At 41.7% G+C, this 27,041-nt stretch overlaps 1 protein-coding gene across 4 annotated transcripts in view; it reads left to right on the top strand.

The window, feature by feature from the left end:
* sema4d (sema domain, immunoglobulin domain (Ig), transmembrane domain (TM) and short cytoplasmic domain, (semaphorin) 4D) overlaps window positions 1-27,041 on the top strand; it is a 40,208-nt gene that overhangs the window by 4,049 nt on the left and 9,118 nt on the right. The window contains exons 1-9 of one of the 4 annotated variants that reach the window (XM_025908883.1): window positions 320-749; window positions 4,278-4,392; window positions 11,933-11,991; window positions 22,341-22,474; window positions 25,220-25,365; window positions 25,470-25,532; window positions 25,856-25,954; window positions 26,058-26,151; window positions 26,295-26,411. In XM_025908883.1, coding sequence (XP_025764668.1) covers window positions 22,378-22,474; window positions 25,220-25,365; window positions 25,470-25,532; window positions 25,856-25,954; window positions 26,058-26,151; window positions 26,295-26,411 — 616 coding nt within the window. In that variant the 5' untranslated portion in view covers window positions 320-749; window positions 4,278-4,392; window positions 11,933-11,991; window positions 22,341-22,377. Of the gene's footprint in view, window positions 1-318; window positions 750-4,277; window positions 4,393-11,932; window positions 11,992-22,340; window positions 22,475-25,219; window positions 25,366-25,469; window positions 25,533-25,855; window positions 25,955-26,057; window positions 26,152-26,294; window positions 26,412-27,041 lie in introns of those variants that run through there. The other 3 variants (XM_005456293.4, XM_019361019.2, XM_019361018.2) reach the window with 3 other exon arrangements.

The following is a 27,041-nucleotide window of genomic DNA, read 5'->3' as shown; positions in this document are numbered from 1 at the left end:
TCCTCTTATTTATGTCCCCAGGATGCAAACTGTCTTCGCTGTTAACCTACGTGTGGAGTTTTTGTCACCCGGGGCTGAATAAAGGAGTGCACCGGCTGAACCTGCAGTCCCCATTCACTCCTTAGAGAAGTGGGGGAAGAAAAAAAGGGCTCCTCAACACTCGTCAACAATAGACACACTCCCACAGATGCACACACAGTCACTACCCTAACCTCCCCTTCCCCCATCTTCTCTCCCTTTACCCACCGCCCCCCCACAAATCGTCCCCCTCCCCCTCCTCAGCGATTGTGTGCACTGAGGCTTTCCAGAGGCGCGATCTCGGGGCTCTCGCTCTCCGCCGGTGAGCAGTGTTTGACTGCTGCGACAGGGAGGAAAGGGAATACGAGCAGTTTTGCTTTACACTCAGATAGAGACAGCCTGTCACTGGCATGTGCCAAAATGAAATAGGTCTTGAATGCGAGCCCTGTCTCTCCACCCTTTGCAGCATCTTGCGCTCCTTTTTTCTTTCTTTTTTTTCCTCCACCTTCAGTGTTGATCATGCTAGATGGAGAGAGAGACAGACAGATTGCTCTTGACTGGTGAGCAGAGAGGGAGGAGGTGACAGGCTAGTTGTGCTGGATGACCAGATTTTAATTATTTTTTTTAACATCTGTCATGCAAACCTTTCACGACTGTACCAGTAATAACAGTGTGACTGAGCCACGTTGAAAGAGCTTCTGTACCTGCAGGATCTTCCCACTCAGATTATGGTAAGATTCACGTCGCACACAGCTCCTGCCGACACCGACAACTGTGTGCTGCCACCTAACAATGATAGATATCAACTGATTTTTTTTTTTTTTTTTTTTTTTGGGCAATAGAAGATGCCTGTCAAAGCTTGCTCTGCAGGGTGGAGAGTGTGTCCAAAATGGTGCATGCTATTTTTACCCAAATCTCATCTATGAGGTAAATAATTCAGTGTGCTGGGGCATGCAGCAAGGGAGTTTCCACATTACCTTATTTGCTTTTTGTCTCACTCTGGCTGTGTGAATTAATGGAGAAACAGAAAAGGACAGTATCTTATTTATGGAAATCGGTGTTTATTGGCAGACGTGGAAAGTGTTCGTCTTCTTACAAGCTGTTCATAAATCTCCCCCCAGGTTGGATATTTAAAATTTTCCTGTAGCTTGCCACAAGTTGGTCTCCTTATCTGGGTATGAAATCCTTGTAGAAACAATGCTGGGTTTTAATTTGTTCAATTTAATGTTAATTTGTTTAGACTGCAGGTGGATCACACATCTTCTCACTTCACTTCAAAGCGTGTCGTTCTTCTAGCTCTGAGCAGGTCCTCTTTCTGCTTTGCATGTGTGGAAACCACCAGTCTTTTGGCATATGTTCCACTTATCTGTGTATGTATTTATTTATTTCCCTCACCACTAGCTGCTTAAATCTAGTAGCACAGTTACTGAGCCAGGATCAAGGCACTGCATCATTGTTTGCACGAGGAGGAGAAGGCGGTTTAATTTGGGGCTCTGGGTAAGGAACTCCTCGCTTTTGCAGGAAAACACCAAATGGGTCCAGCACCACAGTGGGCACGGGGTAGTTTCATACTTGAGTGTCTGCCACATTGTGCAAAACCATGGCCTCTTGCATATTTGGAAAAGTCCAGTGTTGTAAGAAAATGTTATTTTGGAAATACTGGAAGGAAAGCTGACATTGGATTTATCCTGGTGTCATGGATGAGTTCAGAATTATGAGCGACAACTCTGTTTGTTCTGGAGTTTGTTATTTATCCTCTTTGAAAATAATTTCAACAACAATAACAACAGCAGCTGAGGGAGCAGAGGAAATGGCCTCTAAATCGATTACCATCAATTACTTGGTTGTATATAGACAATGCACAAGATGGACTGATGTTCAGTGAACATCTGTATGAGTGATGAAGGAAATCAATGCATCAGTAGGGAAAAAAGATGGCTGGCAGATTTAGAGTTTAGAGTTCAGGATGGAGGTGAAGAGTAGCTGTTTGCATAGATAAAAGGAGCAGGAAAAGCCACTGTCCACTCACTGACTGGCTGCTGCTGGTCTCTCTGGGCTTGAGGCTGATTTACGACTGGATTGGGTGGGGCAGAGACCTTACCTTCTCTCCCCCTCATGTACATTTAGCTGCATGTGAATTGGTATTTAATGTTTATCTGCTTACAGGAGCTAAGTCCCACTCCTGCAGGTTGTAATCTGTGTCACGTTAACACATAACCGAGTATAATCTATAAATCTGATGTGCTGCTATCATAATCGTTTAAGGTCAGATAAGCTGAGGAGCTAATGCCAGGTTTGGAGATGGAGCATCAGCCAGCGGGACACAGACAGGATACGCCTCATCTGATCGGCTTATTAAACTTTCAGATTCAGAATCCTGGCAGCGAAGTTAATCTGCTGATTTGTGATTTATGTGCATATGTAAATGTGCATTATTAGAGGGGCAATTATCTAAACATTTTTTTCAATAGATTTGTCAGATGTATGGTATTTTTTTTACACCTTATTGATAATTATCTTTTGACCTTTTCATAAGGATGATTGATGAATTATTCATCCTTTGATCCTGGATTATAATCAGCCCCACTGATTCATAGTGTCTATTCACTACCCGGTGGGCTCCTTGGTGCACTCTATTTATGCTAGCTAGCTGGCTGGTTGGCTGCTTTGGTAGCTATGGAAACAGAAAAGCTGAACAGACCAGGCCTTGCTTGGCTAATTGTGAGCAAGTCAAGCGTGTCTGCAAAAGTTAGATGTACCCCAGCACGGACTGCATCTAAGATGGTTTTTTGGGTTTAAAAAAATTTTCTCCACAAAATTTTTGTCTTTTGGAGACAAAGATGTGCTGAACTTTTTCAACCAAGAGAAACTGAGATGCCTGTTAATATTCTGAAGATGTCATTGGTCAAAAATGCATAGCTGTGTCTTTAAATTCTATAATTTTGCTACATCTGAAATGGATGGCAGTTCTTTTTTTAGTTGACTGTTAAAACACATCTTACATTTGAATACATTTCTGAAATGGGGACTATATATGGTGCCACCCATTGAATTACTGTTACTGAATTACTATTATAAAGGTTAGCAGTTGTCAGTTTTGTTTTGTTTTTTATTGAGATAAGTGACCATATTTAGATGAGAAGTCAAAGTGTTAAGCTAGCTGTTATTTAATGCCTATATAAATACAAAGTGGAAACTAGAGTTAAGGCCAGGAAAAAAACAACTGCAACATAAACTTTGACAGGTTTTTAGTACGGGTACCTATAGGCCAAGCACCTGCAGGCTGTGCTTTTTAGATAATTGTATTTAAAATGCCCCAAAAAGATGCCAACACCAGAAAAACAGCTGAGATGTTCAGTGACACTTGGCCACCTAAAGTCTTATGTTAAAGAAACCAAGTTGCGATTAAGTTGAGCTTTGTGACGTGGTGCGTTATTCTGCTGGAAGGAGCCATCACAAGGTGGGTTATAAAGGGATGAAAATGGACAGCAGCAATACCCATTGTGCCAGAAAATATCCCCAACACCTTTACACCAATACCAGCAGCCTGAACCATCGAGTGAGTGTCATCACACCAGGTGATGCTTAGCCAATATTCTGTTGTGCAAATCTGATGAGCCTGTGCAAACTTTAGCCTCAGTTTTCTATTCTTAGCTGACAGACCTGGCACCCAGTGTGGTCTTCTGCTGCTGTAGCTCATCTGCTTAAAGGTTTATTGGATTGTACATTTAGAGACGTTCGTCTGCATGCCTTGATTGTAATCAGTAGTACTCACATGAGGTACTGCTGATTTCCTATCAGCTTGAAGCAATCTGGCAGTTCTCCTCTGACCTCTGGCATCAACAAATGAACAACAGTGCCGGGTTCAAGTTCACTAAAATCACCTTCTCATGCAGCAAGTTATCTTGACCATGTCGGCATGCCAATTTAAAATAAATATAAAAAGAAAATCAACCCTAGTATGTTTGTTATGGGTGTGAAATGATTCCGATAAACACATGTTTATTTCTGGTGTAAAGTCAAATATTTTATCATGGGAGTCTACAAGGATCGACTTGCTTGGAGTCAGCCCCAAGTGGTCATTTGAGGAACTGCAGTTTTTTTTTGGCATTGGCTTTATTTTTTCAGTCCTGTTGTGACGTGTGTTCTGCTATTATTTACATGCAGAAGAATGAGTGAAAGCAGGTACCTGATTCTTTTTCTCATTTCCGATGACTTACTCTAACCCAATGTTGTTGTTTTTTTAACCTCTCTTGTAGACGTGTACTACGACCTTAGCCCCAGGCCTCTCGCTCAACCATTTCAGCTGTGTGACGGAACGTGAAAAGAAGATTTAATGAATCAGTATTCGCTAGCCGACGTGATGACGGACAAGTAAGTGATTTATTGTTATTTTTCTGGAGAGCACGTTCATGTATAGGCGTGCAAAGAGCTCACAGTAATCAGGCATTTTGTTTGAGTGAGAAGTAACCAGATGATGCTTGTTCTTGTGGTTATGCTTCTCTTGCTTTGCACCAGCTTGTAGGCATTCCTGTAAGTGTGTTAACCGTGCAGAATTCAAGGAGGAATGGGTTCAGATAGCGCAGAGAGAAGTTTGATGTGGTTTACGGTAGGCAGTGTTGGTAAAAAGACAGTCTGCTTGGCCCCTGTAGATGTATGTCATTTGCATCGGGGGCTGATTTGCATTCTCGTTCGCTGTGCTGGTATGTTGCTGTTGCTGCTATCAGCTCTTTATTTCCCTCACAAAACACAGTCGTTTAAAGGGTTTTCAGCCTTTTTCATGCTGCCTCTTCTTTTGCTTATTCTTTGTGTTCTTCATTTTGTTTCCCTCCCCCCTTTTCATTTTGCAGGTCTCTATCTATACTTGTCCGTCTCCTTTTTGTCTCTTTTGTCCACTTGGCCTTTGCTTCTCACTCCAGTGTTTGTTGGATTTGATCTGCAGAGATCTATGGAGAATTTGGGTGCAGTAGGAAAAACAATCTGCTGTCAGCAGTCATAATAGGCAGAATAAGCGGTGCAGGTCAGTCAGCTGAAAGGGAAAGGCACAAGAACTGCATAAAAAAGGTCAAACAAGGCCTGAACTATTATGTGCTTGAGTTTATAAAAAAGAAAGAGAAACTGGTAAAGCGACAGAGGTTTATATGCACAGAGTACAGTTGATAAGATAATGTTGTTAGCTGTGGGTCAGTAACTCCAGCATCTCTCTACTTATTGCTAATGCACCTGTTAACCCTTTTGAAAGTGCAACAGGAAAAGGGAGGGGTGGATCTGGTGAATCACGCTGTCTTTATATGAAGCAGGCCTTCGGTGCCTTGCCTGGTTAACACTGGCACTTTGTAATGTCAGCGTAAAATATCATGCATCTAGTTTAGTAAATCCAAATAATCCTATATTTGCCCAGAGGGGAATTTCCCTTGCAAATTAGAAGGTTCCCTCAAGGATGCATTGCAATTTTTTGCTGAGCCAGACGTTTTTATAATGATTTGGATGCGGCATAAAGAAGAGAAGATATTCTTGGAAACTTTATTTCGAAAACAAGACGCGGCAGAGTTTTTATTAAGCCTCTGCTGCACTGAATCAATTGTAGCGAGGAACGGGGAGTTTCTAAGTAAGAGATGATGATATTGACAAGCTGGATGAAAGGTATCCCAGCAACCAGAAAGTGGTGGTGGTGGGAGGGTAGCTTATTGTGTGCTAGATGCTCGCCCGTGTTGTAGGATGATTGTTTGACTGGGATGAATGATAAATGTTATGTTGAAAGGAAGTGAGGGGAAAAGTTGGAGGACGTGCCCCCCGACGGTGACGGCGAACAAAGCCTCCCTCAACATGGGTCTACTTAAGATTCACACAAATGCAGAAGAAGATGGCCACTTACTTTCTCTCCAACACACACGCACACAATCACACACGCACTTTTTTTTTTTTCTTAGCTCACTCATGAGCAAACATTTACACATAGCTGGATACCGGTGGACATTCCTGCAGATGTGTGCATTCCACTTGGTATTCCCAAAGTCAAGCTGGCCTCTGGAAACGTGAGAAACACGAAGAATATTTGGTGTTTTTTGGATTATTTATAATTTTCTGGCATTTGTCTAATCGAAGAGCTCTGATCTGGGTTTTCCAATCAGATTTTCTGCTTGAGTCAGAAGCTGATTATCCATCTGTACATGTGCTCTAGTATCCTCAGACATGAACATGTTTTAGTTGCTGGATTTTCCTTTTGTACCAGGATGCTCTGGGATGAGGAAAGGTTCTAAAGCCAGATTTGCTCCCTGGTGCTTGGAGGCATTTTTTTTTCCTGGTTAAATTCAAGCCTGCATAATCCTTTACAACACATTGTTTTGTGTGTGTGTGTGTGTGTGTGTGTGTGTGTGTGTGTGTGTGTGTGTGTGTGTGTGCTTGTGTGTATGCTAAAGTCTGGAGTCCATGTTCTGTTCACTCTGTGTATATTGAGTAAACAGGAATTTCACCTATTTTCTTTTCCCTCTTAAAAGAGTTGCATCAGGGTTGAATATATTACATCACATAGGAAGGACAAAGAGAAGCATAGTGCCTCAAACACACTCAGATACAGACAGAAGTGCGCCGAGTGTAAGCTCTTCATTGTGAATTGCATCTCCATCTGGTGCCTCTGGTCTTTAAGGAAAATGGGGACAGCAAGATAAAAAAAAAAAAAAAGCATTGTTCCTCAAGCCCTCAAAGCATACTATCATCTTTCTTTATGTAACTGTTCCCGTCTTGTTTTCCATAAGGAGATTCCTCCTCCTACTCATTCTTCCTTGCTCTTCTCATCCGTTCTCTTCCCTTTCTACAACCACTGTGTGAATTTGCTCGCTCGCTCTTAGCAAAGCCATTTTTTCCCTCTCTCCCTCTCTTGCTACCATTTTCCTTCCATCCCCCACCTGTGGTGGTGTTTGCTGACAGCCTTGTCAGAAACTTGGGATGTTTATAGATGGACAGTAATGGTAGCTGCACAGTGTGCATGTGCACGAGGTTGACACATGCACATTGACAGTGTGGTGTCTATTTATGCGCTTTGCTTATCTGTGTCTGTCTAGGCCCCATGTGTGTAATCATGTCAGTCTCAGGGGAGTGAGGATGCAAGCTGGTTATATGCTTAATGGCTGCTTACAGTAAAAACCACAGTGGCACCAGAAATGTGCTAAATGTTGCAGCCTTGTGAGTAAAGATATTTAAGGGCACACCACTCTGCAATTTGACTTCTTTATTGGAGATTTATTATTAAATGTTTTCTAGTTCCCCCTGAATAAAACAGGGGATAATACTGGTCTTTGCTTGTGCTACCATGCAATAGTCATTTTCATGATCGGCATCAGTCGCTGCTGATCCCAGACCAGAATATTTCAGTAAATATCGGATGGATTGCCATGGGAGTTTGTGCACAATTCGATGATATTCAGAAGATGAATTCTGATGACTTAAATAATAGCCAGACCTTCCCTCCAGGGTGACATTTGTGGGTTTGAGGAAATTGTTTCAACAACTGTGGGATGAACTGACAATAAATTAGCGCAGACATTTGTTTCCTTTTTAGGATGGACAGTTGGCAATTTAGTGATCCCTTCATTTTTCCTTTTTGCCCACCAGTTGGATTTATCACATACATTTCAAAAGTAATGACACTTCCACCAGCTTCATCTGCACTTAATTGCAAATGTTAGCAGAAAAACACACCAAACTGCTCGAAATAAGCATTTTTACTTTGGGAAATATGTTAGCATGTGGAAAGCAACTATTCAGAGTAGCTTTGTGCCGAACCTGTGTGTAACCTAATAAACTTTGTGTGATGACTCACCAAAAGCCACTTGCATGACTGGAGAGTTACTGTGTACTTTTATGAATGGGAACCAAAGCTGATAAGGCATGCCTTAGACATCTGAGATACTTAAAATACAACTTTGGGTTTGGCTTGAACTTTTTACTCGTTGAACTTCTTGCCAGTTTAAGCTTTTATGACACATACACTATGTGGGGGGGAAAAAAACTACTGGGCCACCTACACATTACACCTACAGGAGCTGCTGAGCCATAGGAACCCATTGCATGAAGCTCCCGGTGCACAGATTTTGTGCCTCTGTTAATGGCAAAGGAGTTATTGAGTCTAACAGAGCACGGGCAGTTTTTACACACTTGGCAAACCCCGTTCTGTATCTTTTACGCAATCTGACAATTCATGGCTTTTGAAATTCTTCCACAGAGAGTGTAATAACTAGAAGGGAAGAAATCTCGCAAACTGACTTGTTGTGATGATGGCATCCCATTACAGTCTCGTGCTCAATTGTGCTCAACCTAAATTCAAAGATTTAGCCATGTGGCCCAATATTTTTGTCCATAAAGTGTAATCTGAGAGTGCAGCCATAGGAAGTATTTGTTTCAAAGTTCCTGAATTCATTACTGTTACCAAACGGGAAGTGAGATCTAGACAAGAAGTTCCAACAGTAGTTCAAACTGAGAAAATCGGGTGTCACAGAGGAGTGGGGTCAGTATGTTTACCATTAGCTGAGTTTCTGAAGTAGGTTTGCTCTGGCTTGAAGAGTCTTCAAAAGGACACTTTAGCCCCATCCTCATTCAAGTCCACTCATCAATTTAAAAACCCCAGACCCGTGACATTTCCATTTCCTCTCCGTCCGTTCTCCAGACCACTGTGTCACCAAGGGCATGTTTCGGGGCACTGGCTCGGCTTGCGCCCAGTCTCGACATCCTGAATTGAGACATGTGAAGGCGTGGTGTCAGTTGTGTCATTGAGGTTTGTGGGTGCACGGTTTAAAATGGTTTAAAAACTTTGTATCAGCTGTCACAGGGTTTTGTGGGAGCAGAGGAAAGCCAAGTCAAAGCGCTTCCTGAAGATGTCGAGGGGGATGCACCCTTTGGCCTTCGGCTCATCAATCTTGCGTCTGTCATCTAGTCCCAGTGCTCCATTGATGCTGTCATAGAGTCAGGGAGACAATGCAGCGCGCGTTTGCGCTCGTTTGTATACAAGGTTTTTTCTGTTTGTTGGTCTCGTAGTGAAAATTAGTTAAGAGTGAAAGAAGAGGAGATAAATTTCTACATTTTCTACTTGAGGAAAGAAATGTATCAAGCACACTAAATATTGCCCGACCTCTCCCACCCCATTGCAGAATACTGTGGTCTCCTCTTTAACAAATATGAAACCCCAAAAGAGCGATAATATGTTGGCAATGCTCGTGCAAATCTAAAGCTTTATTTATGCAATCAGAGAACTAACCATGCTTGTAGTCGTCGCTGCTTAACATAATCAGATTATTCTTTTATACAGTAGTGTAGGGGGCCTCCATTATAGTAGCTTACCAGGCAAATGCTAATGAATCTGCATATTTGGGTTGATTTAGCTGACCTGGATTCAGTCGAGGGGAACATTTATCTCCTTGTTCTGAGATAGAGTTTGCGGCTTCTCCAGCAACAATGTCCATTCGGCTTTAGTCTTTTTTTTTTCCTTGTTGTGTTGTCGATATTTTCTTGGTTTTTTTCTGAAGAGAAATTGTATTCTTTTTTAAGAACCTGTTGAAACTTACCCAGAGTCACATATTGAACTCTAGCCAAAGCAAGTGAAACTTTAAGCCATGTTCTTCACTCTGAGTTTAGAGGATTGTGTGAATAAAGCTGGTCGACTCGTGTAGGAAGAATTAATTCAGCCTGTTTTCATTTTGCTCAGAGAAGCGGTCCGAGGGAACCGACTGGAAAGTGTTGTGAATGGAGGCCCACCCATCTGTTTCAGGGACAATAAGAAGATTTCTACTTTCATTCTTTAGACTAAAAAAAATCGTATTTTATGCACTAAAAAATAAAAGGGAAATCATTTTCCACCTGGCTGCATATTATTCCCTAATGTCTGTGTTGTCTTTATGTTTCGTTAGTGATGCACAACACCAGGGCTGAGACTGTACGAAACTTCAAAAGCTCTTTAAAAAATATCAGCTCAGGGTTTTTCCTGATGAATACTTTTCTACAGTTCTTTCAACGGTGGAGTTTCTCTGTTTGCTACTTTGACTGTTCTTTCTAGTGGTTTAGAGGATACTTCATGTACTTTTTAAAGTACTGACCAGGATTTTAGTAACGTTTGAAACAAAATCTGAGTGGCAGCACAACAAAATACCCCATCAAATGTGATCAAACAGCTATGCAGTCCAGAGGAAGCAGATGAGTTAAGGATTTAACTTTTAATAAGAAGTTCACGAAGTAGACAGTGAAGCATTACCAAAAGGTTGACCTTTAGTGTACATTTACTTCTCCTAGATGATGAATTCTATTTAAAGTACTGTGCAAAGGTCTTGAGGCACACCGCATGTTTTAATATATTCTAGTAAAATGAGGGGAAAAGGTCCAAGGATCTACTGAAACATTACATTAGGCAAGCTTTCTTCGAATTTCTTTTAACTTTCTTCAGGAATAATTCTCCAGGCTTCTGGAAGGATTTTCCACTGCTCTTCCACAAACTGTTCTTTGCTGGATTTTTTTTCCTATTTCTTAAGGACACGACTTAAAGATACTGTTCATCTGCTGTAGATAGTGTGACTTTATTTTTATTTTTTTATGTGTATAGCTTTGAGGCCTGTCACTTCTTGCTTGTTCAGTTTCCTCAGATTCGTTTAAAGGCTGCACACCAAGACAAGTACCTTGTCTTTGGCATTTTCTCAGCTCTAACTGAAGATGATGTGCTTTTTGTAACAGGCTGCTGGTAACAAAGTGCCTGAAGATTCCTAAATTGTCATGTGTAGACACAACACTGGTTCTCTTGAGTTAGGTGCCTTTTTTCTGCTTGAGTGATTCAGAGGTCAGTGTTAAGTGGGTTAACAAACAAAAAACATTCCTTGAAAGTGCTGCGATACAAGGACTGGACTGAAAATGAGGGGGAAAAGCAGCCTGTGTCTGAAGAAAAATCGATCAAAAATGACAAAGTCTGGCTTCTTGGAAGGAAAATAAAAAAACAAACAAACAGAAAAGAGGGGTGGCTCAAGACTTTTGCTCAGTCCTGTACACATTTATGGTCAGATTAAGCCGTTTAAACTGTGAATCTTTGTCTTTCTTTAACTCACAGAATGCCATTCCCAAGAGCCTCTACTGAGCTTTACAGTTCAGAGTGTTGACATGCAAAGCTAAGAAAATGGCCATTGTCATTGTATGGAATTGTAGCATTTACCTCAAAGCACTGCTGTGGCAAAATACAGCCTGGAAACCGTGGACTCAAATTTTTTTTACTAAAGCTTTTATTATTACATTAAAGGAACAGATTTAATTTAGCGTTTTGTATCATGCAGAATTAAACATTTTTGTCGTTTTATTAGAGTGATGATCCTTTAGAAATTATGCAGAATAGAAGTTATAAGGTTTTGAGGCTTGGCCGTGACGGATCGCTCATGAGATTAGCACACACAAAGCAAATAAAATTCAGTGTGGAAGAGCAAATACTTCTTTATTTACATGTGGTTGTTTGACATGCAAGGCTGAAAAGGAAGTGGAACCTTAGCTGAGGTTAATGGTCATAACTGGCCGCTCACTATTGGTTCTAATATGGTATCATGATATCACCTTGATAATACAGTCTTTGCGGATATTTAAGTTGTTATATAATTGTTTTGTCTTTTTTTTTTTTTAAATGATTATCTACCGTGTGTGTGTGTGTGTGTGTGTGTGTGTGTGTGTGTGTGTGTGTGTGTGTGTGTGGCTATTGCTTCATCTTTCTTTAAATGTTATTTACTGTCATTTTGAATATACGACATGGTTTGGATTGAATCATCATTATATCTGTGTCACCATGGTCTAAAAAAAAAAAAAAGAACTAACCACATTGAACCTTCTTCCTCTTGTAGGCTCTCACACACTACATAAGTGTCATGTCTGATCTCTCTGTCTTCTTCCCCCCCCTCCCTAGCTTGAGAATTTTATAATTCTCTCCGGAGGAAGAGCGTCGCATCCTTTAAGGATTCACAGGTCAGAAACTCAACTCCTCTCCCTCCTTCCCCTCCCTGTTTGCTGTGCAGACCAACACTGCACTGCTCGCTGGCTTGCAGGCTTCAACACGAATGCTGCATGCTTCTCCAACCTTCTCCAACCCCCTTCCCCTGTAACCACTTTGGGGCTTTACTTTTTTTGTGTGTGTGTGCGTTTCCCTTGCATGATCTCTCTTGGACAGCCTGATTCTGATTTGAATCCTTTTGTTTTTGCAACTTCCTTTTTTCCCCCACCCATCATTCCCCTGTGCTTTCCTCTATGAGATTTGGTGTTTCTTTGCTTTTCCAGTTGTGATTCTTCTGTTCTGCGTCTGCTTGGAAGCAAGCTATCGGTCTGTGTTGCCTTAATTACTGTTATCTAATGATGCATGTAGTGACGGGCATTGTGTACACATGCAACTAGCTTTTCACTCTGGCTTTACTCAGGCCCCCCAGACAGTAATTGTCCAGTCACAGCTTAGCTACCGTAACTAGGCACGGCAGGTCTGTCAAGCTTTGAATTTCTCCAAATGCCAAAGTGGTGTCCGGGTGGCTGAAGATAGACAGAAACTTGGCACCTGAAAGCATTTGGAGGGTGGCGTCTTTTTATCAACTTTCTGAAACTTGAACAGGGGAGCAGAAGTGTTGTTTTGGTGCTCTGCATGTTTAAATGCTAGTGTGCCCAGCTTCACTACCTTTCTAAGCAACTTTCAAAGCTGTGTTGAGCTTGTGGGGTTACGGTTTGCAAGAGCAGCACCATCACCAAATGGGATAGAAGATGCAGGTATACTAAAATTAGTTGCCATAGCATCTTTTTCTCTCGTCTCAAAACCAGTAAAGCAAAAATAAATTCTTCTTTCTTACTTACAGACCCGTAAGTAACAAAGTAACAAGCACATTGTTTGATCTAAAACGTGTTCATTTATAATCTGGGACCAAAGCTAAAAAAAAGTAGTTCACTTTTTTTTTTTTTTTAAATCTCTTGTTAACAGTAAATAGAAATCCAAGTTTAATTTTCATGAAATTAAATGTTTCTTTCTCTTGAAAAATTCCTCAGTGTTTGTTCGTTCTGCTCGTCCCTGCTCCACCTGCAGTGGTTGCAGACTCGACAGACTGTTTGAAAACCACTTCCCTTCAGAAACTGCTAAATGTGAGAGTGAATGTTTGAACCACAATCGCCGCAATTTCATCTCTGCTCTAAAACGTACACAAAATACACAAAGTTAGTGTTCCAGGTAGGGAGGCCTGAGGAGATAAAGTCTGAAAACATCAGCTGGCAGCATGGAGTGAAGTCACGGGAGCCTCGCTCCCAGCAAACTGTCAGTACAGGATGCGTCGCTCAGCCACGCTCGATTATGAAAAGAATCCAAACACCTGTGGGATGTTTGCTTTTCCCTCTCAGCAGCTCGAGGCCTATCAACATAATGCAGTTTCCAGCCGCAGCCATCAGCCCACACCTCTTTCAGCTGTTGTGAGCAACACCAAAAGTGCTTAACAGAAATAGGACTGATTAGCAAAGTGTTGACAAATGTTCCGCTCACCAAAGACATGCATTAAAATGGTAGTTTGTTCCTGTAGAGGTAGTTTTAATATCAGCTGTGATCTATTACCGAATTTGTAGCGTTACAATCCATTTTGGCTGGTAAAAACATTGGTTTTGTGGGGGGGGTTGTTTCTTAAATCCTGTCCTGTTCGGCAGCTTTTTGCTATCAGAATTATGATCTGAATGCACTGTTGTGCCAAACACACTGTGCTTTTCCAAAATGGTCTCTGTAGGCTCCTCTTGTTCACGTTTCTTTTATCCGTTTATTTATTCATTTCTAATAATGTTATTTCAGTTATTGCATTATATGTATAGTTAGATAGTTTTATCATGTGACTGTTTTATCCTATCTACAGTGTGCATAAGGCCAGGGGGCATTTGGCAGTTGGTTGAATATTTAAACATTTGTTATAATTAAAGTCAGCTGGTGACAAATGGACCTTTTGTATTGGATTTATTTTTAATCTGCTACTTTCACTGTAAACTGTGTATGCACCACTTGTGAGAAGTGAACACTTGACCTAATTCTGCAGGCCAGATCACGAGAAATCAGTGTGAGAGGAGTTTAAAGTGTTACTCTTGGCTCTGTGTTTATCCCTTTCTGAGTTCTGCGAAGGAAACGGTGAAATTAGTGTTTTATGTACTGGTTTGCCAAGTTCAGGAGGACACACTGTTAGTGTTGTGGCATCCTGTGGGCGATGGGATGAGTTTTCACACAGCACTCCAAAGGAGGGTTTTGTCTCTGCCGGGCCAAAATTACCACCGTGAAATCGGTGCCTGTTGAAGAGTGCTTTGAGAGAGAGGCAGAAGAGAAAGGGGTCCTCTTTAAAGGCGGAAAGGATCGGAGAAAATATAGCAAGGTTTCAGTGATGTTTACAGCTCCTTTTGAATGTTCCTTGACTGGTGGGAAACTGCAATTTGGAAGATTGTTTGTTTGTTTTGGGTTTACCTTATTGCATTCTTTAACCACTTAACAGAAAAAGTCATTAAAATGTTGGCTAACATTAGCTGATTTAAAGTCCAGCTGCAGAGATGTATCCCACTCTGGGTGCGGAAGTCACCTGCCCTTGGCTGTTGCTGTTTTAAAAAGGTTTTTCTTCTTTAAACTACCACCAATGCAACTACCATTCACCAGCTTGGGACCTTCAGCTGGGCTTCCCAAAATAGTCTCACATTATGTGCCCCAAGGTCTAGCTGGCATCACAGCAGCCTCAAGGAAATTACATCAAGTGAAAGGTTTATGATTTGACAGAGAGCGGTGGCTTCTGTGTGACCCAAAACTATATTATAGATTGAAGCTGTTTACCTCAGAAAGTGGCAACACTTAAAAATTAAATGGATTTTCAATGCAGCACGTAGCTTTTCTTAATAGTTTAGCATTTTGCCCTGTGTACTGATAATATTACCAAGCAATTACCAATGCTTGCCTTGCTGTATTTGGAAAAAAACAAACTCTGAACACTTGTAAATAATGTAAAAAACCCGGCAAATTTCAGATTTATTATATATTCTCTTGTGATCACCAGAAGTTCCTTTTTATTTTTGCCAGTACAGATGTCAATAGTAAAACTCCTCCACTTTTTTCCCTCCTTTTAATTAAAAGAAAAAGAGCCTGGTGATTATGTTTTCATGTCAGACTACAGAGGCACATTCAGTACTTGGACAGAGAACACCACACAGTAATCCTTGTTCCTCTAGTTAGCTTACTTCACTTGCCTGTATGTTTATAGGGAAGTTTTTCCAGAGCCATGTGACTTAGGGAAAGGGTGTGTTGTTTTTAAAAAGCTTGCCATCGGCAGACTAAATATACCCTTTACTGGACCTGACCCCTCATTTGCCTTTGCTGTGGCCACTTTAGGTCGACAGGCTAGCTCAACAGGGGCCCTACAACTAGTAATTATATAGGAGGGTTTCCATTTTGCGTCCCCTGTATAGTGTTGCCTTCACACAAGCTCTTTTCCTCAATTTAGACATTTGGGTTGTCATTGATGGTTTACCTAGAATTTAATTCTACCTTCTTTAACTAAATGAAATCCAGAAATTATGGGTTTTTAGCCTGTTTTGGGTCAGAAATGAGAACTGTGTACACCTTGTCAGCATTCAGTCTTAATGTAAATGGATATAGTGAACCCTGCTGATACGTCCTGCTGATAACCCCCCCAAGCACATCCCAGTGAGATCACCATGGATAATGTAGAGTGACTGCTGTATCATCTGTTGCAGTTTTAAGATGATTTTTTTTTCTCCCATATGACCAATAGTCAGCTGTGCCGCAGAGGTCGTACAGCTGTTCACTGGCTTTCAGAGGACTTTGTTAAATTGATGGGGCTTTTACTAGGTGGCTTTGTAAGTCTGAGCTGTAGGCTGAAGTCAATCCTCAGTGAAATCCAGATGGCTTGAACCATAACTACAGCTTGAACTGCTGTGCTGATTTATCCTGAAAAGTTAAGCAAATCGCATCCAAGTTAATCACATCAAAGTCTGTTTGCAGGATTGGCGGAGCAATACTTCATACATGTCTGACTGTTCACTTTGACAAACACAAATCTTGAACCAGCAGTTCAAGTTGAATTATTGGTGACATGGATACTGGATACATTGAATTAATAAAACTTAATTAATTCAGAAAAAAAGGCAAGCTTATAGGAGCAAGTTACAAGAGCTGGGTTAGCTTTGAGTAATAACTATAAACATAAAGGATCACTCATATTAACTTAATACACTGTGACAAATTACACGAGTTATGTTTCAGTTAATTGGACTCACACACCTTAGTTCCCTGAGTAAAAAATAAAAATGGAATCAGCTAATGTTTATGAAAACCCACAAACTGGACGTACTCATGTAGTTCATAGTGACACATTTTGGTTCACTTGGAGATTTTTCTCTGTGTGAAAAGAAACCATATCACAGGGAAAAGGTACAACTTTACGAACTCCTCAACAGATTCAGACCCGAGTAAAAAAACAAGGGCAAGCATGTATTAATTGGTACCCTGATTTGTTTTTTACCCTTTGATTTGACCTTGATAATTGCACTCAGGTGTAGACCAAAACAACCGATACCCTTTGGAGGAGGTCGTCTTCGTTTCCAAACAAACTCCAGAGCAGTTCAACCTTGATCTAATCTTGATGTGACACGAGTACCAGGTGTTGGCTGCAGCTTTAGCTCGCCAATATGGCCAATAAGCAGACTGAATGCTTGGTAGTGACTCATTTTGGTTCACGTGGAAACCAATTCAGGGGAAAAAGATACAAGTTAACAAGCTCATCAACCGATTTGCACCAGAGTAAATAAACTCTAGGTGTGAAAACATCCTAAGGTTAGTTTAAATGTCCATATATAAATTCAGTAAAAAAACAGTCCATGTATTTAAAGTGCGAGATGCTTTACAAGGAAAAAAAGAACACATGGAACAATAACATCTTTAATAAGATTGTTATAGCCCTGTAATGCTGAATCAGTGCTGTAGTCCTTCAAGATGTCTCCCATTAGTGTGGGGAAAACATAAAATAGGGGACAGAATATATCTTTGATCATCTGATCGAGGCGTAACAGTCAGCTGGAGCCAGTAGCGTGTCTGTAAAGCCTTGGCCATCTCAGAATGTCAAAATCGGTTCATCAGTCTGCGAAGCTCACGCAACCCAAAACTCAGATACAGCTGGCAGTATTTTAAGATGGCCCCACGGTCCCTGTCAGGTTTAATAGGAGCAATTTGATGCCTACAGATGGCATTATCATGTGTGCATGTGAGCAAGCTCATGTTTCTGCCACATCTATTGCTAAACTCCTTTTAATCTGTAAATGACATTGAAGCAGACATCTGTCCCGATCAGTGTGTCATCCTCTCTGGTCTCTGTATTTTGTTTCAAATACAAGACCTCTGGCTCACTTTTTGTTTTTTAAATACAAATATGTTTCACATTAGCACAACAACATGCAGCTGAAGTTATTAAGAAATACCTCGGCCATAAAGAAAATCAGATGGTTTTGAAAGAGGAGAAGAAGAAAAACGATTTTTTACATTTTTCTTGCTGGAACCAAAAAAAAGAGGTTGAAAGACTCCCTACTTTTCCTGCAGTTTTGATCAGACTTTAATCAAACTTGCATGCAGTGATAATCTAATGGTTCTTCGCTCAAGCTTAAGGTCAAGGTCACATTAGTCATTTCATGTGCAATAACATGTGAAGGATAATGCGTGGTGAGCTGATAGGTCACCAATGCGGTTTAATCTAGAAATGACGAAAGATTCAATGCAAATTGTGAGAAGTATGACTTGTTGAAAAAATCACCCATTGCTTTTAATGAGGTCATCCTCACAACAACGTCTCTTCTATGATCATCCCATTGTTACCAGCTGACATAAAATGATCTATTAGCAAGCCCTGTGCAAAGCTGCCTCATTATCATGCACTGTTAGTGCTGCGTTATCACTATTCCCACAGCTGGGTGGATACTGTACAGATGGTCCTGCTGATTACGCCTGCCAAGGAGTTTATGTGATTGTTTGTTCTGTTTGTTTCACTGTCTGTTAGTGGGATTACTCAAAAAGTTGTGGACTGGAGTTCACAGCTTTTTGAGTACCGGAGTTTGAGATTGGCCCATGCTAGAAGTGATCTGGGTCCAGAAATTATTAGAAGGATTCTTTACTGTTGTGAGATGGGGCGTTATACTGAATCCTGAAAAAAGACATTCTCCCCACAAAATGAGCTACTTAGAGCACATTTCCCATTACAGAGTTTTTGTGCGCGGTTAGGCACATTGGTGTAATAGCATCAAACGGAGCAGAAAAAAATGAGTTGCAGGCTCTTGACGTCCTGCGGCAAAGGAAGAAGAGCATCTCTGTGCATTGATGCTGATGACGGGTGAGTACATGGAAATAGATCCAGCGAAGAGGGGAAAAAGAAGTGAGGGTTTGGAGCTGTTGGCAGGCACTGAATGTCCAATTCCCTCACGTCACCCTCGACTGCGCTCTGAATCTTTGCCCCACTCTCTGCTCACAGGATGCGGAGCCTCTTGTCTGCACTCTCTGCATTGGAAATGAAGCGGCAAGTGGCAAAGCTGCCATGTGGGGCTACGTGACAAGTCGGCCTACCGTTTCATTAGAGAGTTAGATGTCAGCCTGTTCTTCCAAATCGATCACGAAGGATGAGTCGGGGTCTTTGCTGACTCAGCTCTACCTCAGACACGGATCAGAACAGGATCTATCACTCACAATCACTGAGTGAGTAACTCACAAAACTACAGCAGTACAACAGAGCAATTTTGCTGTTGTAGTTTTACTGCATAGCAAAATTTCTTCTGTTAACATGCCTGTTGATAGCAGAAGTTGACACCGGGTACTGCATTACTTTTTGTCAATGCAAAAAGTTGCTCTACAGACAAAAAACATTTGTGTCAGGCTGTGTAGTTGACTACTTTAACATCGGAGTGTATAGAGATTGACTCACTACTGCAGCAGTGTTCGAGTGGCCTTTTGAGGAACTGCAGTTTTTTAAACATGTTCACTTTAAACACACAAATTTTAAAATAAAATTGCAGCTTGTTTTCCTCAAGTGATTGGGGTAACCAAAAAACAGAAACGGAATAAATCAGCTAAATAAGATTACACATCTTTGGTCCTTTAAAAGAAGTGCAAACCTACATTTTACTTTCATTTAAACTGACTTTAATTTTACATTTGAACTTGTTTATTTCTTCTCCTTTTATTCTTGCTCAGACATTCAAAGTTCACACACGCAGATAAGCTCAGCTTCAATTTCTGCCTCTCTGTCCTCAGTGGGCCGCCTGCCAATATTAGTGCCCATTTAACAGCACAGTGCTGGGAACCCCAAGGCCCCAAGCAGGTGTCAACCTCCCTGCCCAGCCAAAGGAGCTGAGAGGGGAACACAAAGGCCTCAAAGAGACTTGCCAGCATGGTAACCATCTTAAATATCCCCGGCCAGTATGGCCACTCCTCTAAATCTCAAAGCAGGAGAGAGTAGCTGCCAGTATGCGCTTTCTGCTACTGTAACACTGACTCTCAGAGGGTTTTGAAGCTTAAGCTTTGCCCTCGGTGTGACTCGGAATAGTGATGGGCAGCATCGGGAATGCACAGATGGGGCATTGAATGTATTTGGAGGCTTTCATTTATGGAATTTGGTACGAGAGGATATTTTTCAAAGGCACAAAACCAAAAATTCAGCGTGCCTGGGGTCTTCAGCACAGATTAAGCATTGTTATCTCGTCCTTTCACACTGTTGCTATGTCCGTTCTTTTTGGCTGAACATGGACAGTCTCAGCTGTGCTCATCCAGCAGTTTGGATGCATCCCATTAAGATAACACAGAGCTCCTGAGCTTGTGTGATCTTTGAAAACGCTAGTTTGGCTCTGGGCTTTCTCGCGGGTAAGCTGCCCTGGCATTTAGACATTGGCAAGACTGTAGAAGACCGGGATGAGAGGGAGAAGTGATGTCTCTCTCTCTCACTGTTCATTGTTGGCTGCTCTGCAGTGATGATGTGGATGTGATGGGGGTGGTGGAGTGGGAGTAGAGTGGAGGCTACTCTCATCTTCAGTAAACAATAGGTCCTTGTGTATTTGACCCCCTCTTTAGCAGAGTGGAGTCCATGGCTATGCCTGAAGCCGGGATGGAATTCCATCTTTGCCAGATTAGGTCGGTGGAAACCTTCCCAAAAAAAGGGAGGGAGGGGTGGGGGTCCTATTATTAAGAGGGTCATGGCCTCTGGGGCCATTTGTTCTCATTTAAAACCAAATCAATAATCAGTTATTATCCTGCCTCTTTTCTGCAGCTGGGGGTGGGCTCCATTGATTGGCTGTATGTGCTGCTGTATGATGCATCACCCCCTCCTCCGGATAACTAATTACTAACCTATATTTGAGTTGAATGTGACATAATGGTGCTAGTAGGTCATTAAAAGGTAGTTGACAGTGATTTATCTGTTCTTTGAGCTTAAACAGTGTTCTATCATTTTAATTAAAAGGTCTAAAATGAGGACAAACGACCCAATAAAACATTTATGCACATTTTGCTCAAAGTGGCGCCTTGTGGGTATTCACCCGAAATTTAATCCTTATCTTACGAGACATCTGATAACCCTTAATCACCTTCCATGCGTGACTACTCCACCCGTGTTTTTTATTTTGTTTTTGGTTTGTTTGTTGTGGTGTTGTATGGGTACTTCCACTTCATTCATCGTGCCGTTGTGCAAACCAGAAAAACCGGCTTTGTGCGTGATCAATATACTTCCGTAGGAGACGACTGTGCAAAGCACCTGACCCACCTGCTTCCTGTTTACTACAACAATACTGGCTTTCGTTGAACGTAACACAGAGGGAATGCAGGCCTCAGTAAGCAGTCTGCTCCAATTATGTAAAAGAAGGGTTAAATGAGGGTTAAATGAGTGAGACAAAGCAGGGTACCAAGCCGGAGTTGCACGCACCCATCCAACAGGGCTCTTGGGCACTTGAGCTTTGCAATTGCATTATGTCCGTTAATCACTTTGAGAGGTAATGTTGTTTCCGTGTTAATATTTATAAAATAAAATCAGGTAAACCAGCTTCTGTTCATGTCAGAGTTTGGTTGACAGTCATAAAATTGACCTCAAATCTTCCTTTTTTTTTCGTTTTGTCCCCTGCAGAGCAGTAAATTTGGCAATCGCTGCGTGTTTTACAAGCAGGATTGAGAACAGATTTAGAGATTTATTTTAATATTTTACTTAAGCTTTAAAGCTTTGCTTTTTTACCCCAGCTTTGCTGCTGACCTAAAACTGCCAACTTTGAAATGTGGGTTTGTTGAACAGTGGGATATTAACCATTTCAGATTTTAAAAGAAGAAACCCAACAAAAAGACTGAGCACACCAGAGTATTATTCGTTATCTTAACATGACACAGCATTTCAAGGAAGAGAAGCGGCGGCAATGTGTGACTACCAAAGCTCAGAGCTGCACACAAAAATATGATTTGTTTGGCTTTATTTCATGTGACGGTGTCAGCCACCTGAGGCAGGCCTGGAGACGTTTACATTTGCGTAAATGGCACACAGAGCAGCTTAATGGAGGCTTTATCAGGCTCATCCTGAGGTGAAAGCAGCAGGCCTGAGCTGTTAGGAGGAAGACTGATCACAGCGATCTCCAAATTGACAAATGGAAAAGAACATCCGGATCTGATAAGAGCTGGTAGCTGCCAGGAATGCTGTCATCAGTCTGGTCATTGTCATCCTCATCATCATCATCGCCCGAGGCAAGCGGATACACCTGTCTGAGTCTTCAACAATAACGCGGTGCAGGATGGCACGTCAGTCGGCGCATAACAACAAATGAAAATGTCAAACTGTAATTCACACCAAATCACACACTGCATTCTCCCTTAATCTTCCGGATAGGGTGTGTGTGTGTCTGTGGTTTTGTGCTTATTTTTAAAACAACAACAACAAACTTTTCTGCTACTGTAAGTCATATTAGATCATGTGCAGCCTCTTCATTTTGTCTCCTCCTCGCTGGCTCCTCTGATATCTCATTCAACTCCTTCTTTATTTAACCGCACAAAAAAGTCTTTCAGGTGCTGCAGCTATTTGCCAAAAAGTGATCAAATCATTTTGTTAAAGCTGATTTTTGATTTGTTTGTGTGCTTGTGTTGTGTGTGTGAGGATGAGCCCTGCTAGCTTAGCGAGAGGGCACTAGAGTTGACACCTGTTCCCTTTTAGCGTCTGTGCCGCTTGATACGATCTGTCTGTGGCATGTGATGAAATGCTTTGTCAGAGCGGGTTTTAGCGCGTGGCTTTACTCGCTGTCTTTGTGTGTCCCTGCAGAGGAAACTTCACAGTTCCGAAGTTATCAGAGTCTAATATGGGCTTTGGCGTGCTGGGGGTGTTTCTGGGGCTGCTCCTGGAGGTTTCCACACACGGGCCCCACGGTGTGCCTCGCACTTCCTGGAGACATCAAGGTAAGGCGTGAAATAACCTGCCGCTGGCTGGTTATTATGATAGAATCAGAGAATGTAAGAATGTAATGCTTGTTAGTCTGAAACACGAATACGTGATAAAGATCATTCACTTCAGTGCTTGGTGAACTCAAACTGCACTCTCTGTATTACTTTGTAATGTATCACAGCTCTGTTATAACTTAGCAATCTATTGTGAGCTATCGCCTAATTTTACCTTGAGACAACCTCACCACAGACCCTCAAGTTGGATCCCTTTTTTTTGTGTGTGTGTGTGTGTGTGTGTGTGTGTGTGTGTGTGTGTGTGTGTGTGTGTGTGTGTGTGTGTGTGTGTGTGTGTGTGTGTGTGTGTGTGTGTGTGTGTGAGGCAGAAGCTGTTTGCATGCTGCCGTTTACAGAAATAGCTTCAAGTAACTCTGTCTCTGCAAGAGAACAAGCGTGGCTCACACTTTAACCATGTTTCTCAACTCGCTGGGTCACAGTCACCGTTTCAGTCAGTCAGTGAGGGTATTTGCTTTCATGGTGGCAGTGTTTATGATCTGGCACCTGCAACCTGAGCTCACTTGCACCTGGCACAACCATCCAAACACAAACTCTTCCCCCCGGGTTTCCAATCAATCACAACGCAAAGTGTAATGAGAGTTTTAATTTATATAATGTTCATGCAGAGCACCCAGAGGTGCACAAAGGTGTGACTCTAAGATGCGATTATAAGTGCGAAGCGGCTGTAGGGATGCACTGTAATGCAATCACAAAAATTGCTTACGAGGTGGTCTGGGGCCTGTAAACCATGTGTCCTGATGACTCTGTAACGGAAAATTTGACTTCCCTTTTTGTTTTGGCCTTTTTTCAAGATACAAGGGACTTGTCTTGCCAGTATCTCCAGCTAGAATGCCCATACATACATCCATGCATCCTTCCTTTCATCCTTTTTAAAACCTTTTGTTAGCCTCACTTGCCGTTGCTGACTGAACTGATGCAACTCGGATGATCAGTTGTAAGCAAACCGGGTCAAAGTTGAAGGGTTCGGTTACAACACAGAAAATAGTGTTCTGCTGGCCTCATTATCTGTCATTGGTTAATGTTCCTGCTTACTTATGCGCACTTGAGTCCTTTTAAAGTGTATTAAAGTGTGTTTCCTTATTCTCGTGTGTGTGTGGATGCATATAATTCCAGATTATTCCTGCAAACCTGGTTTCACTCAGTGGCTAAAGAATGCACAGCTGTGCACAAAAACAGCCAATGACGCAATGAAGAGCAACCGGACTTTCCAATGTTTCCAGTATTTGAAATCTTAATTTCACCTTAGTTTCACACGGTTTTGAGTATCTCTCAAAACCGGGTCTGAAACGTTTGGTTTATTGAACACTTTCTGGTGCATAAACTGCAAATAGACAGCGCACTGTTTTGCTCCAGGTTCTCATCCAGCAAACCTCTCAGCTATGAGGGGCGTTCTAATACCCTGATGTTCATAAAAGCTATTGTTGTGTGGTTTTCGGTGAGAGATCTGGTGCTGTCTGCGTACAGTGTCCCATCTCCCACACGTGTGCATTAAAATCATCGTTTGACTTGACCCGGCCGGACCAGTGTTGTTATTTTGGTTTTCCTCCTGTATCCATCCCCAATATATTGAACTCGTGACAGGGGGAAACGACCTCACTCAGTACAGCTACACAAGCCTGGGTGTGCGACCTGGCCAGTCAGCCAATGAAATCTGCCTCCTTAGTGATGCTGCGGCTTTTCCATCTTAAGCATGTGGCAATAACGTTATGCATTGGAGCCTTTTGACAGTTTCTTAGTGGAGCTTCTATGAAAATGATACAAGAGTTTATCTATTTGCATCCTTTCTAAATCACAAACATTTAAAGAACGGGCACAGTTTGAAATGGTAAAAATTCACAGATAACAAAGCAGGGTAGTTCTAAAATTCTAGGAATCATAAAATAAAGTAAAAAAATGTAGCAAGCTTTATTCGCTTACTGCTTCACAAATGCTTGGTTTCACATAGTATTTTATTCTCTTGGATCTCAGCTGTGCTTAATATGACCAGTTCTGGCTGTGAGCACAGCAGTTCCAGCCACATGCTGTTGTAGTTGCGCAGCCAATCAGAAGAAAATTGGCCTAAAGAAGGAGGAGCTTAAAGCGACTCGTTTCAGATAGTTGATGAACTAAAGGATCCACCAAGACTCTTTGAACTGAATGAAGATTAGTTTGCACTCTGAATCATGCAAAGCTACTGTAGTAGAATCCAAGAATCAAAATAATGAGCTTATTGAAGTGAAGCTTAAAACTGTTTTAAGTGTTTTTGGCCACAGAAACACCATAAACACAACGCTGACAGTTTTAAAGAATGATAATGTCCAGCAACAATGTACCTAAAGTCGTGTGTCTGAGTCCACGATGAGTAAAAGTCCATTTGATCTCCGTTTAGCTCCACCTCCAAAGAAACGTCTCGCTCTTCAGCTACTAAATGCTCGACCGTGTTCACCTACTAGTCACTAATTTAAATAGAGCAGTGTACAGTAGGTTTTAGCACTTTGTCCTCTGTGACTGAATGTGAAAGCTGAAACTGTTGTGGCTTGGTTAATATTTATTTGCCTGCGCGTGGGTCCATATCTCAAAGCAGCTACTTCTACTGTACACATGCTCATTTCAACATATCAGCTGTAAATTAAATTCTGACTACAGTTAAATACAGATGTTATTGAGTAAAAAAATGGTATCTGATGATTTTTATTTTTCTGCTAGATTTAGATCTGATGGAGTTTTCAGAGCCGGGCATCTTCAACTACTCCACATTACTGCTGAGTGAAGAAAGGGATGCACTGTATGTGGGAGCCAGGGAGGCCATCTTTGAGCTCAGCAAGAAGAATGTGACAGTCAGAAACAAGAAGGTAGTTAAATCTTAAAAGATTCATAGTAGTGTGTGGGGGTGGGGGTGGGGGGTTTAAATAATCTGGATTATAATATTTTTTTACTTTTTTCCTGTTTGTTTAAGGTTCAGTGGCCAGTTACAGAAATCTCCATGAATATGTGCACACTGAAAGGAAAATCAAAAGAGGTTAGTTTAACAGCTCTTACACGCTGGGATGTATGCATGGATGCTGCTCTGTCCGTCTGTCTCTTTAAGGGACTTTTTCCTTCAGGATGACCTGATTAGAATTTGGCAACCGAAGATCAGTGTGACCTCACAAAACACTGGTTTGGTGACGATTCAAGAATTCATACTCGGATGACAAAGAAAAAGACAAATTTCTGAAAAGACAAAATTAAATGACTGAAGTTATGTAATTTAATTTTGAAAATGTCTAACATTAAGTCTAGACGGGCAAACTGTAACCACAAGGTCATAATTCTCCTTTGTTTTTTTCCCTCTTCTTTCAGAGGGAGTGTCTAAACTACATTCGAGTGCTCCAAGCAGTAGATGACACGCGGCTGTATGTCTGCGGCACACACGCCTTTCAGCCTCAGTGTGATTACTTGGTAGGTTAATTTTCAACCGCTCTGTACCCGGACGCCGTACTTCACTGTTTAAACTCACTTATCAACACCGCCACCTCACCTCATAAGTAATCTACTCTTTCAGTACTTTGGCAATTTCTCACTTCACGGTAAACCTGAGGACGGCAGAGGGAAGTGCTCCTTTGACCCCTCACAAAGCTTTACTACTGTCATGGCAGGTGAGTTGAGGCCAGCTCTTCTCTCATCTCATTTCATAAAGCGCTTATTTATAACAATCCCCCCCTTTTTTTTGTTTGTTTGGGTTTTTTTTAAGGAGAAGGAAAATAATTTTCTGATGTTTTATTATCTGTTTTCCTATCAGATGGAGTGCTGTACTCAGGGACAGCTTATAATTTCTTAGGCAGTGAACCGATTATATCCAGATACTCCCCAACCCAGTCTCTGCTGAGGACAGAGTACTCCACATCATGGCTTAATGGTGAGTTGAATGAGCTAAACGATTGTCTGGCTGTTGGGAGAATAGCTTTTAAAAATGTGTTTTTGAAGGTTGAGAAAACATCTCATCTTGTAGAAATGTCCCCCGAGTGCCACTGACTCATGTTAATGGATCTGGATTGATCTGATCCCTTCTTTGCTGCAGTTTATTGACCTCTTGTTGCAGCATCACTTTCACATATGTATTTTGTTGGTTGGCAAAATGCATCGACTACAACACCAAGAAAAAAATCTTCTTCCTCTTGTTAATTAGAGACAGTGTAGAAAACACTCAGCCAGCAGCAGCAGCAGTGCTCTTAACTACACGGCTACCAATTTGTGACTGTGTGACAGATCAAAGCTGAGTAGGCCTCAAACCAGTGAAGTATCAACCTGTCATGCGTGCACACACACACGCACGCACACGCACACACACACACACACACACACACACACACACACACACACACACACACGCTCAAGGATGATGTTGAAGAGTGAGACAGCTGGCCTTGGCTCTTTCATGATATTGTTGCTGATATGAAAACAGCATTAGACGTTACCAGAGGGAGATCCCCAAATGATCTCCGTCCTGTGTGTCAGATTTAAATGTATCACATACTTATTTAATCAG

This window comes from Oreochromis niloticus, linkage group LG7 (assembly GCF_001858045.2).
Source record: "Oreochromis niloticus isolate F11D_XX linkage group LG7, O_niloticus_UMD_NMBU, whole genome shotgun sequence".
In the NCBI taxonomy this organism is placed as follows: domain Eukaryota; kingdom Metazoa; phylum Chordata; class Actinopteri; order Cichliformes; family Cichlidae; genus Oreochromis; species Oreochromis niloticus.
This window is presented reverse-complemented; position numbering and strand designations above follow the sequence as displayed.